Source organism: Xyrauchen texanus, chromosome 13, assembly GCF_025860055.1.
Source record: "Xyrauchen texanus isolate HMW12.3.18 chromosome 13, RBS_HiC_50CHRs, whole genome shotgun sequence".
NCBI classification, from domain to species: domain Eukaryota; kingdom Metazoa; phylum Chordata; class Actinopteri; order Cypriniformes; family Catostomidae; genus Xyrauchen; species Xyrauchen texanus.
This window is the reverse complement of record NC_068288.1, coordinates 22,425,511-22,439,868: the sequence shown is the minus strand read 5'-3', so window position 1 is coordinate 22,439,868 and position 14,358 is coordinate 22,425,511. Positions and strand designations below refer to the sequence as shown.

The window sequence follows — 14,358 nt, the reverse complement described above, 5'->3', positions numbered from 1 at the left end:
CTCATTCATCTTTGATATAAAGCATTTTATGTACTGATTCCATTTATATTTAGTCTTTTCCCTCCAAAATGTTTGTTTTTAGTGGCAAGAATAAGAGATTCGCTGTCAACAGCAATGGAATGGCATCCGTGAATGTCATTTATAAACGTTACTAGGCAACCAGTAGTGGGAACACCCACTAGCGACTTCACCGCCAGGCGCCAGCCACTGGCGACCTGCAGCGATAAAGTCGCTGGCAGTGTGTACGCACCGAGCGTGCTCGCGACACTTAATAATGCTATCAAGGTAACTAGCATAGGCTACTGGGTGCGCGCGCGCACACACACACACATCAACCATACCATTTTGGTGAATCTCCTTAATCAATTCAACTGCTCAATTTAATAATAACTCGCGAGTCTGTCAGTAGTCCCAGGAACGGTGAGGGATTAACTGACCAGATAGCAAATGCTCACAGACTTCGGTCTCCATCATTGCGTTGGGCCAAATCAATACAAATTAGCTAGATGGGTAATTTAAATGGGCTGGCTAATTGGAAATTGGTAGCACACTTTCGTAAAGAGCGCTCATAACAGTAGCAGTGTTTTTTTTTTTATATGTCAATTCATAACATTCAATTTCACTTGCCCTCTTCTAATGTTTGTTTTCAGGTGTTTGTGAACAAGCTGGATAGCGATAAAAATAGGTGAATGAAAACAAAAATCAACTAAAAAAGTAAACATGCAGGCCGATCATATACTGTTATTATTTCAGATTTCTCTTTTTCTTATATTCAGTGCTACTTCCAATTACACGTTGTCACTAGAACACATGATATTCATGATGTAATAAAAATAAAAAAAACAACACAAATTCAAAAACAATCATTTACTGTTGCTTATAGTACTATTACCAGAGACATCAACATTTTACAATACAAGGTATTACTTTGTTCATCAATGAACTGAAACAACTGAACTGAAACTGAGCCTTTTCCATCAGAGACAATGGAAGAATGTTTTTTATCCCTGCGTTTCTGTAGGTCTGAAGAACTTAACTAAAATATAACCTCGTCAGGTGAGTGAAGCGCAGGCCCTTTCAAACAATCATTAAATGTATTCAACCACTCATTGAAAAAAATTTCAGAGCCTATCATTATTGGGCTTATGCCTCAAAGACAAAAGGGATAAAAAAAAAATAACACAGGTTACAAACTTTTTATGTAGCTTCAGGTAAGAAAATTAGATTTAATCTACAATGCTCCACAGATGACTTTTGAACGGTCCAGGAAAAAGCAAAAACAAAAAGCAAACTATTCCCAGGGCGGACACATCATTGCTTCTGTTGCATAGCCTCTTTGCGTGCAGCATCCTGTAACAGCTGTGTGTCCACCTCATCTGCAGGAAGCTGAACATACCGCACCACTGATCCACGGATGAAGCAGTTTTTTACTGACAACTGAAGAAATAAAATACACCACATCAATATAAGAGTCGATTGCATTGACATTAAATAACACTGTTTTCCCACTCACAGCAAGAAAATATAAAGTGGCTGTCCATGGGGTTATATGCTGTTATATGCATCTGTTGGCAGAGCACCTGGTCAACCTGCTAAATGCATTTCATGCTTGACCAAATCATAAGAGGTTCTGAGCTCAGACATGTGTTCATTTCTGGCTTTTAAAAATTATTTCTCTGTAGTAAACTATCGAGTGTCATTATCCAGTTTGGGACATGTTCGGTGTATCAACATCGGTTGCTATCATAATATTGTATGCAGCAACATGATGTCAATAGACCGCATACATAGCAGTAAGTGCAAAAAGACAGGATGAAAAATGGGAAATTTTGCCTCTTCTTATGTCTATCATGACCTCTATCCATGGTGCTGAACTTACAAAGCAAAAGAGAGAACATATACAACAGGATCACTTTAGATGTGTCCAGAACCACTGATTTATTTATTCACTACATAGTGAAAGTCTTAGTGAACAGTTTGCTACTTGAGGAAAGAGATAGTAAAAAGTAGTATATTCAGACACAGCTCCATAACATACGATATTACATACACATTGTGAATGATGAAAGAAACTCTTTGAATTCGGGTATGAACATATACATTCCAAAAAGTTATCAGATTTCAAACAAGACATGGAAGTGGTTTGGGATCAAGTATGTAAACATCAGATTGTATTTGTTTTCTGATATTAAATAAAAAGACTGGAGTAAAATATGCCAAAAATATGCATAAAAAGAATGGCAGGTGTAACAAAGCTGACTAATGCTCACCATGTGTGGATATTTCTCTGGATCAGTGACACTGATATCTGTCATTTTGATGTTCAGATACTGTAAAGGGAGAGCAAGTTGAAACGATGCAAATCAAGTATATATATATATATATATATATATATATATATATATATATATATATATATATATATATATATATAACCTTATTATTAAATCGTGCTATTAAAAAAAAAAAGAAACGTGTGATGAATGGAGTCTGCTGCCATACCTGATCTACTGAGTGTAATGTTCCACATATGCTGCAAAGTTGACAACCATAGTGTAATAAGTAACCACATCAAGCAGACTATCTAAAGTTTTTTTTTAGTTAAAAATGTATGAAAAGTAATATAAGTTGAAATACTTACCTCAAGTCATTCTTAAGCTCCACCACAACATCTTTGCCGACCAAAGACTTGAAAAACGAGTAGAATAGCTGAGGAATTAAATATAAAGTGGCATGATATAAGAACAAAGCCGAATTATTAAACGGTGTAATCATGTAAAATACTTTGCAAAGTTTAACATTAACGTCAGACATATTGAGATGTAGCCTATCTTAGATGTAATGACTCGCTACATTACGAACATTGCTATTTTATTACATAAAACAGCAATGGTTATTTGGTGTCAATACGAATTGTTTCAACAGAAACATTAATAATAATAATAATCATTTGTTTCAGATCACAAATGTTTGCTTGGGCTAACCAGAGAGCTAGCTAGACTGTTAGAAGACTTCCCGACATAAAGCTGCGGTCATTACATTTATAACTCATATAAAACTGGTGAACACTAACCAACAAGCTATATATTAAAACTGCTAAAGAGTTATGTAGCTGTGATAAAATCGCTTTTGGGGAAACCAGTATATATTGTTGAAAAGAACAGCACCTACCATTTTCACGCGGCTTTGTGTTTCAGATCACAAACGTCATCAAATGCTGCCAGAGCTGTCCATCTGCAGAGTCGCAGAGTCATACGTCACAGCAGCCTCAGGCCGGAAGTTAGGGCGGAGCTAATGACAACACAACAATAATGACGGAGAACACGGTGAGTTTCTTGTGTTAAATCTATCATTATTTGGCGAACAATGAATCTGTAGCTTAATGCTTAGTTTTATCTGCTTACTACTCAGTCTGTATGTGTGTTTCCCTGTTATTCTTATCGAAGATTTTTTGAACACGTTTTAATTAATCAAATATTTTTTCTGGGGGCATTTCGATACCATTCGGATTGTGTTTTGTAAATAGTCATTCCGATAGTCACTGAAACTTTTTATGCATATTTTTCTGAATACAATGTCCCTTGTGGAGACATTACGATTGGAGAGGTCAAACATTACCTCAGTTGCAGCAATACAAAACCTGTTGCAGCGATTTTCACTGCCCTTTTGCATGGCAAGTGTGTTTAAACCGACAAGACTGGACAAATTAAAATTGCATCTCCAACAAGGCAGTTGTCCATGGAAATATATACACCTTAGGTTGTTTGTCAATATATGTTTCACAAATGTATATATTTACTTTTCTTTTGCAGTAAACCACCTGTAGCATTTGAACCACCAGTGCAACACTGTCCACGCCAGCGGTCAGAGACACACCATCAACCACCAGTGCAACAATGCCCACGCCAGCGGCCAGGGACACACCATCAACCACCAGTGCAACAGTGCCCATGCCAGCGGTCAGAGACACACAATCACCCACCAGTGCAACAGTGCCCACGCCAGCGGCCAGGGACACACCATCAACCACCAGTGTAACAGTGCCCACGCCAGCGGCCAGAGACACCACATCAACCACCAGTGTAACAGTGCCCACACCAGTGGCCAGAGACACAACATCAACCACCAGTGTAACAGTGCCCACGCCAGTGGCCAGAGACATGCCATCAACCACCAGTGCAACAGTGCCCAAGCCAGCGGTCAGAGACATGCCGTCAACCACCAGTGCAACAATGCCCACGCCAGCGGTCAGACATGCTATCAACCAACAGTGCCCACGCCAGCTGTCAGAGACACACCATCATCCACCAGTGCAACAGTAACCCCACCAGCACGTTTTCATGTTGATGGTGAGGAATATAGAGAAATTATGTTTTTGACATAAGTAAACCTATAATTGGTTTGCTTTATAAATATTTGTTGAAAAAAATGAATTAGGACACATGCATTATCATTTATTCAATTGGCAAATGCTTTTATTGAAAACAGCTTACAGTGCATTCAGTCTATTGACTTATAAGTTTATGCATTTCCTGGGAAATTAAAACATTGTTGTTACTAACTTCCTTGCACTATCTCTACCGGTTGAAATGCAGGAGCTCTGTAGCTCAACTGGCAGAGCATGGATGTATTTATCTGCGACTCTGCAGATAGATATATCTCGAGCTGTGTGTTTTTTAGTTATGACATGTCTCTTCATAAAGAATATTATTTGATTAATTTTCTGCTCTTGTTGGCGAAGTATAGTTGTTATAAACCATTATTTTTAATTCAGAGGTTCAGCAATACCTAAGAACAATTTCCAATTTGAGAAACAAAAAAGCTGTTAAGTGTATTGAAATATGTAAACAATGTAATATTTTTATTTATACTGTTTATTTTTTCTCTTTATTTTGTTGTTGTTGTTGTTGTTGTTGTTGTTTGTTTTAATATACCTCCTGGCTATTGTTGTAAAATTTTGTATGCATTAAAAATGTTTATATATCTCAAGCTGTTCGCATCGTGTTCGCATCCATTAGCTATACGAATGAAGACGAGGTGTTCTCATTGGTGGAAAGATATTCCGTCACCTCGATGCATCTTGGAATGTCCCACATGCTTCTGCAAACACTAAATAAGAAAATTATGATCTTATGGATAAAGGTTACATGAGTGTATTTTAATATAATTCAATTGATTCAAGAAACATGCACTATTCATCTTACTCCACTAGCCAGCAGTCAAGAGAAGGAATCTTCATCTCTCACCAGCAGATGGCAGCATTTACTAAAAAAAAACAGCTGAACGCTCATTCACTTTTACCCAGGAAAAATGTATTAGGCAGGGGCGATTCTAGGATTTTCATTTTAGGGGGGCTCAGCCCCCAATGAGGGTATGATTAAAAAAATATTGTTTGACTTTTAGGGTAGGGTTGTATACTGCTAACCTTATTGCAATCCACTATTCCATTGTATTCCCTGTATTTCATATATGGGAGTAGGAATACTGACTGAGCCATATACAACACTGTAAAAAAATTAAAAATTTAGATGTGACCAGTCACTAGAAAATTTTGAGTTGGGAATGTAGATTTTTTTTTTACAATGAAGATTTCCTGATTCATTATTCACTGTTACAACACACGCACACATGTTTCCAGTACAAACACAACATTTTACTGTTTGCATTTCTATGCTCACATACAAACCTTAGATACTGAATTTTTCTGACAAACTAAAATAAAATTTTAACCAGAAAATAACATAAAAGTCATAAACTTTGACTATCCATTTCAGCAATATAAACAACACAGGTATGAGGCTGGACAATGGATTAAGAGGGGGCTGTGGTTAACTATCAGAAGGAATGAAAAACAAGCGAAAATGAAGCAGCCTGTGAGAAGCAGGGACAAAGTTTTTGCAGCCCAGTTACTGGTCTTTCATTGGGAGCATCAACCTGTGTCTTCTCTCCTTAAGAGTAGCAAACCTGTTGATTATTTTATCATGGTCCAATTGCTCAACGACATCTTTCTTGATGGCCATAACTGCCAGTTGATGGAGCCTGCTCTGACCCATTGTTCTCCTTAGCCAGTTGCGGAGACGACGAAGAGCACTGAAAGACCTCTCGCACGAACAGCTGCTAACAGGTACAGTGAGGGCAACCTGGATGACAGATTTCAGTGACGGAAACATTTCAGAATCCAGCAGGTTATAAAGTGAAACCATGTCCTGTGGAGCTGCACCAGCTTGCTTTTTACGTGTCAAAAAGTGCCTTGCTACCATGACTTCCTCTGTCTTCAAATCAATGTTGTAGTGGTGTGCTAGTTCTTCTAAATGTGGCTCAGACAGGAAGTTTTCAGACACTGGACTACATGCTTGAAGCAATGTGGCATTTACAGCAGAAAAACGGTTCTCCAGTTCAGTTATCATTCTATCCAGACATGGATATAGTAACTTTGTTTTGACTTGTTCGGCATCTGTGCTGATTCTCCTATGTGCACCATAAGTTGTTTCAACAACAAAATCCTCCATCCTTTTTTTCTTTTGTCTCTGGCCAGAAAGTTGCTCCTCAACTACAATGTGATTATCTTCACACACTGCCTTTGCTCTAGCATATATTTCTGCAGCAGTGGGATCACTGCGTTTCTGCTTTAAGGAGTCACACACAGCATCTTTGTATGCAACTGCTTGGGGAAGGTCAATGGTCTCTTTTTGGAGATATTTGTGCAAGCCTGCCACTACAGATAGGAGATCCTTGAAAAGAATCAACAAATACACAAATGAGAATTTGTAGATTTTTGTTTTCAACCCCACTGCAGTAGCTGTATTGATGGCAGAGAGGCAATCAATGATGGCAGGCAAATTTTCAAGCACAGCATTCACTGAGTGAAGCTGGCACGCCCACCGTGTGTTGGACAGCTGCACCAGTTCACATGGTTGCAATCCCAATTTTGTTTGTGCTTCTTTAAACTTGTGGTGGCTGACCAGGGAAACACTGAAAAATGAATACAGACTTTCCAGCAGACTAAAGAACTCTGCGGCCTCAGTAATCCCTCTGCAGGTGTGGCACAAGACGAGATTCAACTCATGGGCATAACGGTGAACATATATAGCCTCAGGGTGCCTCTCCCTGAAAAGAGACTGAACACCTCCAGCTGCTCCACTCATAACTGCTTCTCCATCGTATGTCTGAGCAACACACTTCAATTGAGCAATTCCTTCTTCTTGTAATTTTCTCTCTAATGCTTCTGTTATTGACTTTGCGTCGAAACTTCTCAGCTCTGTCAGGGACAGGAATCTCTCTTTAACTGTTCCCTCAGTGACATACCTCACACAAATTGCTAGCTGTTCAGTGTGTCCATCTCTGGCCTCGTCTGCCATAATGGCAAACATTTTTGACTCATGCATTTCTTTGATCAATGTTGCTGTCACCTCTTTTGAGCAGCACTCTATCATTTCATTCTGACTGACAGGGGAGAGGTAGGTGCTGTTTGATGGAGGTGTGTAATGCTGCAAGAAAGGATCAAACTTCTGCAAAAGCCCCATGCATTCCAAGAAGTTATTATGACTTTCTGCTGTTTCATCATGACCCCTTAATGGTAGCCCTTGCTTTCCCAACATGCAGGTCACAGCCGCAACACGTCGCATATATTCCCTTCTTTGTCTAATTTCATCAGCATTTGCTGCTTCAATCTGCTGTATAACATTTCCCTGTAATGCACTAGCCTTGTAACTTTTCCAGGAGACAATACAATCCTTGTGTGACTGAGTCCCCTCATGTTTGTGAAATGCGTTGAGTGCCTTTTTCCAGTTTTTGTATCCACTACTCACAAATACATCATGCTTCAAGTTTTTACCAAAGACACGGCAAGCAAAGCAGTAGGCAGAATCTGTCTTCTGTGAGTACTCAAGCCAAGCAAAAGTTTGAAACCAGTTTGGCTGGAATGATCTTTTTTGTAAGCCAAAGTTCTCCTGGGGATAAGTGTGTAATGTTGCCTGTTTTGGACCTGTGTCCTTTTCGCCTAAGTCAAACTGATCTAAAGGTGCAGCTGCTGTATGTGCTTCATCTGACATTTCTTTCTCTGTATGTCTGTCCTCTCTCTCCTGACTCATGTCTTCCTCTTCTTCATGCTCTCTCTGTCCCTGTACTGTGACAATCACGTACAAATATGAGTTTGGTAACTAAAGAAATCTTTGGTAACTATAGAAATCTTAACTTCATTTGTATTTATTAACTGACCAGACACGTTATCCAAACCAACTCTGTTCACTTTCTCACCTGGATCATGATCTTGCCCTTTCTCTGTTGTGCCTTCTTCAATCTGCTCTGCCTCCACTTCATTCTCTTTTTGCACTGACTTTTCTGAGAAACCAAAACATTTATTTCAGTTCAGTTGACTGAAAGACAATTAATAATTTCTTGTTGAGTGTCAATAATGTCAGGACATTCATGTTTATCCTTTGACGATACCATTGCTTTTTCTTATGAAATGTACATGGAAATTGGCAGACAATTAAAACAACATTAGGGTTCAATGACTGCAATGAGTCTTGGGAACACAGTGGTATTGTGTGTGAGAGGCTGTCTACGTTCTTCTCACCTGACTGTTGCTCATTTGCAGATCTACTCCTGCACGACAAGAAAAATTGTCGTATATCCATCTACAATGAAATATAAATTATTATTTTTTAGCTTTTTAGCCTTTATAATCAACAATACAGTTGGTTTTAAATCAAGTTACCCCCTGAAAATTTTGTTCATTTCAAATCATTTAACTAACCAGCTAATATTCATTAAGAATATAGACAAAACATGTATTAATGTAATTGTCTATTGGCAATATGTTTAATCTGTTCTATATTTATTTCTATTTATAAAAAAATAACAACATGAATTATCAATTTGCCACTTCTATAAATCAATGACTTAAAAAAATCACAAATCCCTTTACTCTACTCTTACTCTAATATATGTATCATGATACACTCCTGATTCATTATTACTTAATACAAAACTATATTTAATAAAACAAAACAAAATAACTCCACATGATGTTTCTCTCTCTGTGCCATTTAGTGCTTTCAGACAATGATGTGTGTCTTTAATCATTTCTGTGCATGGCTGCATTGTAATGTAATGCCGAAATACACAATAATATGTTTTAAATTAAAAAAATAAAATTAAAATAAATCATGATCGTTTTCTAAAAGTTTGATTTCATGGGTGTTAATCGCTTCATTTTTGTTGGAAGAAAAAACAACTATCACACTGTAATAAGGGCTGAAGGAAGGTGGTGAACGCAGCGATTGGTATTGGATGTATGAGAAACCGAACCGTCCTGTATTGCTCCAAAAAACATTATGTAAACTGCAATGCATTTATGACAAAGAACTGCACCGATGCAGATGTCATATCATAGCAATCTATCAATAAATGCGCACACACACACACCTTGAACTCTCTGACGTTCGCTCTGCTCTGCACCCCTGCGGATTGAAAAGCGCGCTGAATCCATGCAGACTCAGATAAGGGGAGGAGCCGAAACTTGACGCAGCTTTCCGCCGTTTCAAATGAGTTTTTAAAGGGGACTGATATTAATTAATCAAAAAATTGTTAGGGGGGCTGGGCAGAAATTTAGGGGGGCTGAAGCCCCCCTAAAAAGGGCCTAGTGACACCCCTGGTATTAGGCAAGTTTTATTTAGCTTATGATGCAAATTACTTTTCATTTAACATATTTTCCCATTTTATATAGTTTGTGTTATTCTAATTTTTGTAATGTTTTCCCCCTTTATTTTCTTTTCCATTATGCCTCCTTTAGAGTGCGGAGTGGTCTAAATGTATTTGGATAGTAGTCATAATTATAAGGCTACTTGCTCGCTCTTGTGGATGTACACATTTAATGTACGGTATGTTCTTTATAATTTTTTAAAGAAAACATTATAAAGTAAGTAATGTAATTAAACATTTAGGCATCCCTGATAACATGTTGGTTTTGTACATAAAAAGAAGTTACCACAATCACTACAGTGGACAAACTTGCAATAGCTTCCCTGTTAAAAATACCAACTTAACCAGCATGCAAATTTTATTAAGGTCTAGGCTGGTTTATGCTGGTAAGTGCTGGTGGACCAGCATAGCCATGCATTTCACCATCAAAACCTAGCAGGTGAAGTTGGTTGACCACCAGCATGGTCTCTCTGATGAAGCTGGTTAAAATGGTTTAAAAGCCTGGTGCAGACACATCATCCCATGCTGGGGGACCATCACCCAAAACACAGCATACAGTGTATCCGGAAAGTATTCACAGCGCTTCACTTTTTCCACATTTTGTTATGTTAAGCCTTATTCCAAAATAGAGTAAATTCATTATTTTCCTCAATTCTTCAAACAATACCCCATAATGACAACGTGAAAGAAGTTTGTTTGAAACCTTTGCAAATATATTAAAATAAATCACGATTTTTTTTTAAATAAAATCACATGTATATAAGTATTCACAGCCTTTGCTCAATACTTTGTTGAAGCACCTTTGGCACCAATTACAGCCTCAAGTCTTTTTGTGTATGATGCCACAAGCTTGGCACACCTATTTTTGGGCAGTTTCTCCCATTGTTCTTTGCAGGACCTCTCAAGCTCCATCTCAGGTTGGATGGGGAGCTTCAGTGCACAGACATTTTCAGATCTCTCCAGAGATGTTAATTCGGGTTCAAGTCTGGGCTCTGCCTGGGCCACTCAAGGACATTCACAGAGTTGTCCCGTAACCACTCCTTTGTTATCTTTGCTGTGTGCTTAGGGTCGTTGTCCTGTTGGAAGATTAACCTTCACCCCAGTCTGAGGTCCAGAGCACTCTGGAGCAGGTTTTCATCAAGGATATCTCTGTACATTCATCTTTCCCTCGATCCTGAATAGTCTCCCAGTTTCTGCAGCTGAAAAACAACCCCACAGCATAATTCTGCCACTACCATGCTTCACTGTAGGGATGGTATTGGCCAGGTGATGAACGGTGCCACGCTTGCCATTCAGGCCAAAGAGTTCAATATTCATTTCAGCAGACCAGAGCATTTTGTTTCTCATGGTCGGAGAGTCCTTCAGGTGCCTTTTGGCAAACTCCAGGTGGGCTGTCATGTGCCTTTTACTGAGGAGTGGCTTCCGTCTGGACACTCTACCATACAGGCCTGACTGGTGGAGTACTGCAGAGATGGTTGTTCTTCTGGAAGGGTATCCTCTCTCCACAAAGAAATGCTGGAGCTCTGCCAGAGTGACCATCAGGTTCTTTGTCACCTCCCTGACTAAGGCCCTTCTCCCCCAATCGCTCAGTTTGGCCGGGCGACCAGCTCTAGGAAGCGTACTGGTGGTTCCAAACTTCCATTTACGGATGGAGGCCACTGTGCTCATTTGGACCTTCAATGCTGCAGACATTTTTCTATACCCTTCCCCAGATCTGTGTCTCGGAGGTCTACAGACAACTCCTTGGACTTCATGACTTGGTTTGTGCTCTGACATGCACTGTTAACTGTGGGACCTTATATAGACAGGTGTGTGCCTTTCCAAATCATGTACAATCAACTGAATTTACCACAGGTGGACTCCAATCAAGTTGTAGAAACACCTCAAGGATTATCAGTGGAAACAGGATGCACCTGAGCTCAATTTTGATTGTCATGGCAAAGGCTGTTGTACGTGTGATTTTATTTATTTTTTTTTTCATTTTTTATTTTTTATAAATTTGCAAAGATTTCAAACAAACTTCTTTCACGTTGTCATTATGGGGTATTGTTTGCAAAATCTTTAGGTGAATAATGAATTTGATCTATTTTGGAATAAGGCTGTAACATAACAAAATGTGGAAAAAGTGAAGCACCGTGAATACTTTCCAGATGCACTGTAAGCTGTTGACCAGCAATGCTGTCTTTACATCAGGCCTGACATTATTCTGTCAATTGTAATCCACTATGATCACAGCGTCTTGTCCTTATCTTTTGTGCAGACTGGAGAGTGAAGTGAAAGGGATTGTGTTCTGCCCTATCCACTCAATCCAGGTGTTCTGGACATCACACACTTTGAGATATTAGTGCTATGCAATTTTGAATAGCTTTCGTGTGGTAAGTACATTTAGGAATAAATAGCACTAAATTAAAAGGTCAGATGAGATGCAGACTGGGATATTTACAGCCTGACACTTGCACTATAAACTCCCTCGCTTTTAGGTGACCATGACTAGGACATCCTACTCTTTGGCCTGCTGATGGGAATATGCAAAATATGTTGCCCAGTATAACCCTGAATTGGAGGGTGGAGTTGGAAATGTTTTCATTCAGGACTTGGCATCAACAGGTTGACGCTTTCACCACCTTTGGCACCATCCCGCCCTGCAAGGTAATGTGTGTGATTTGGCAATCAAAGTAGCTATAAAGTTCATACACATTTAGAAGATGGTCTGTTTTCCTTTAGTTGCCATGTGAATTAATGAGAGTAGATCCAATGTTCCTAGAGATTCTGCGATTGAAACAACCTTACTGTGACTCACTGATCTCTGCTATAGTGTAGAAACTTCTTGAAGGTGCTGTAAGCGATTTATTTCATGGAAAACTATGCAAAACATGTTCCTACTCCATTAAAAATATGAATGAAATAAGTGTCCTGAGATGTCTCTGTGATAGCTGTAGATTTTGTAAACAGCAAACAAAAATGTGTCCACGGACCACATACATTGACAGACATTTTACTAGTTCTCATAGTGTTGTATTTGAAGTGTATCATTGAGGCTATGATTCATAATATTTGTCAGTTGAGGGCGCTATTGTGCCACTGTTGAATTTGACAGCCACAGGAACAAACAATGCTGCACTTTTGCTCGGTTTTGTCTCAAAATAATTTTTGGTGTGAGGAGTTTTGGAATGAGGGGGTGTGGCTAATTCAGTGACTCTGTCATGTGAAAGCTTCAGAACGCAAAAATTATTTATTGCACCTTTAAAGCTGACGTGTGAAATTTGTAGATGTTAGAAGCTTAGGATAAGAGAAAGTACTCAGAAGTCATTCATATGTTGATTTCCTCAAAAACTGTAATCACTTTGGTATTATAAAATTATTGCTCTGTTTGTTTTAGCATCCCAACCACCTGACATTGCAACATTGACCCAACCAATGGTGTGAATTTGGGGCCAGCCTATCTGTTGATTAACCAACAGCAGATTGTTCAAAAAAGTTGTTTAAAAATAATGTTTATTTTTGCATTTCCATTTGGAGACGCTAGAGGCGCAGAAATTATACACTTCAACATCAAGGCCAATTCACACTGTCCCAAAATTGGACTTTGTTAGTGTTTGTTGGGGCAGTTGCAATGACAGTCATGTATACCAACATTCTAATGCCACATCCATACTAACAAAGTCCAATTTAAGGCAAGTCAGTCCACTCTGCAGCCATCTTTGGAATGCTCCCGGGTAGCTATTTTCTATAGATATAAGCGGCATAAAAGTACAGCTCCTAATATTTGAATGTGGAAAGACCGAAATCTCCAAAACAGTTGGTCAAGATTATGATCAATTAACATATTTCATATCAGCAGCAAAATCTGACAACTGTGGTATCATAAATTGTGGGATATGCTTAAACAATTTTTCAGGCTGGTCCAGTTTCAGGCTGGTGAATTTTAACAAGATTTATTGTAAGTGCTTTTATATAATTATAAGGTTCACATTTCTGCCATTAAACCCTCAAAATTGGCCACAATCACTTCCATTGTAAGTGCTTCACAGTAACCTTGATTTTTGCTTTTGATTTATTTTTGTATCCCCTTTTCTCCCCAATTTGGAATGTCCACTTCCCACTACTTAGTAGGTCCTTGTGATGGCGCAGTTACTCACCTCAATCCGGGTGGCGGAGGACAAGTCTCAGTTGCCTCCGCTGCTGAGACTGTCAATCTGCACATTTTATCATGTGGTTCGTTGTGTATGATACTGTGGAGACTCATGCTATTCTCCACGATCCACGCACAACTTACCACGTGCCCCATTGAGAGCGAGAACCACTAATTGCGACCACGAGGAGATTACCCCATGTGACTCTACCCTCCCTAGCAAACGGGCCAATTTGGTTGCATATGAGACCTGGCTGGAGTCCCTCAGCACTCCCTGGATTCAAACTCGCAACTCCAGGGGTGATAGTCAGTGTCAATACTCGCTGAGCTACCCAGGTCCCGATTTTTGCTTTTTTAAAGAATGAGTCTAAATGAATTGTTGTGATCATAAACTTTATGCCACAAATGCTGTCGATTGAGCTTAACTTGTATTGAACGCTGAATATTCCTTTTATGCATATATGTATTCTCGAGTTGACTGGCAGGTGATGTCTGTATCTAAAAAGTGATTGACTCTTTTA

The 14,358-nt window shown here is 39.0% G+C and overlaps 1 protein-coding gene across 1 annotated transcript; it reads right to left on the bottom strand.

Annotated features, from left to right (window-relative positions):
* Positions 1-752: 752 nt before the first annotated feature.
* LOC127654160 (U6 snRNA-associated Sm-like protein LSm2) lies at positions 753-3,228 on the bottom strand. The gene is made up of 5 exons (XM_052141204.1): positions 3,172-3,228; positions 2,642-2,709; positions 2,503-2,533; positions 2,271-2,330; positions 753-1,437 (listed from the first exon to the last, which is right to left on the bottom strand). The coding sequence occupies exons 1-5, from the start codon at positions 3,172-3,174 to the stop codon at positions 1,312-1,314; spliced, it is 288 nt and encodes a 95-aa protein (XP_051997164.1). The 5' UTR covers positions 3,175-3,228; the 3' UTR covers positions 753-1,311.
* Positions 3,229-14,358: the final 11,130 nt, after the last annotated feature.

Coding starts and splice junctions, on each gene's coding strand:
- LOC127654160 (XM_052141204.1), bottom strand. Junction 2,331..2,502: donor CATTACACTCAGTAGATCAG/GTATGGCAGCAG, acceptor CTCCCTTTACAG/TATCTGAACATCAAAATGAC. Junction 1,438..2,270: donor CAGAGAAATATCCACACATG/GTGAGCATTAGT, acceptor TTATTTCTTCAG/TTGTCAGTAAAAAACTGCTT.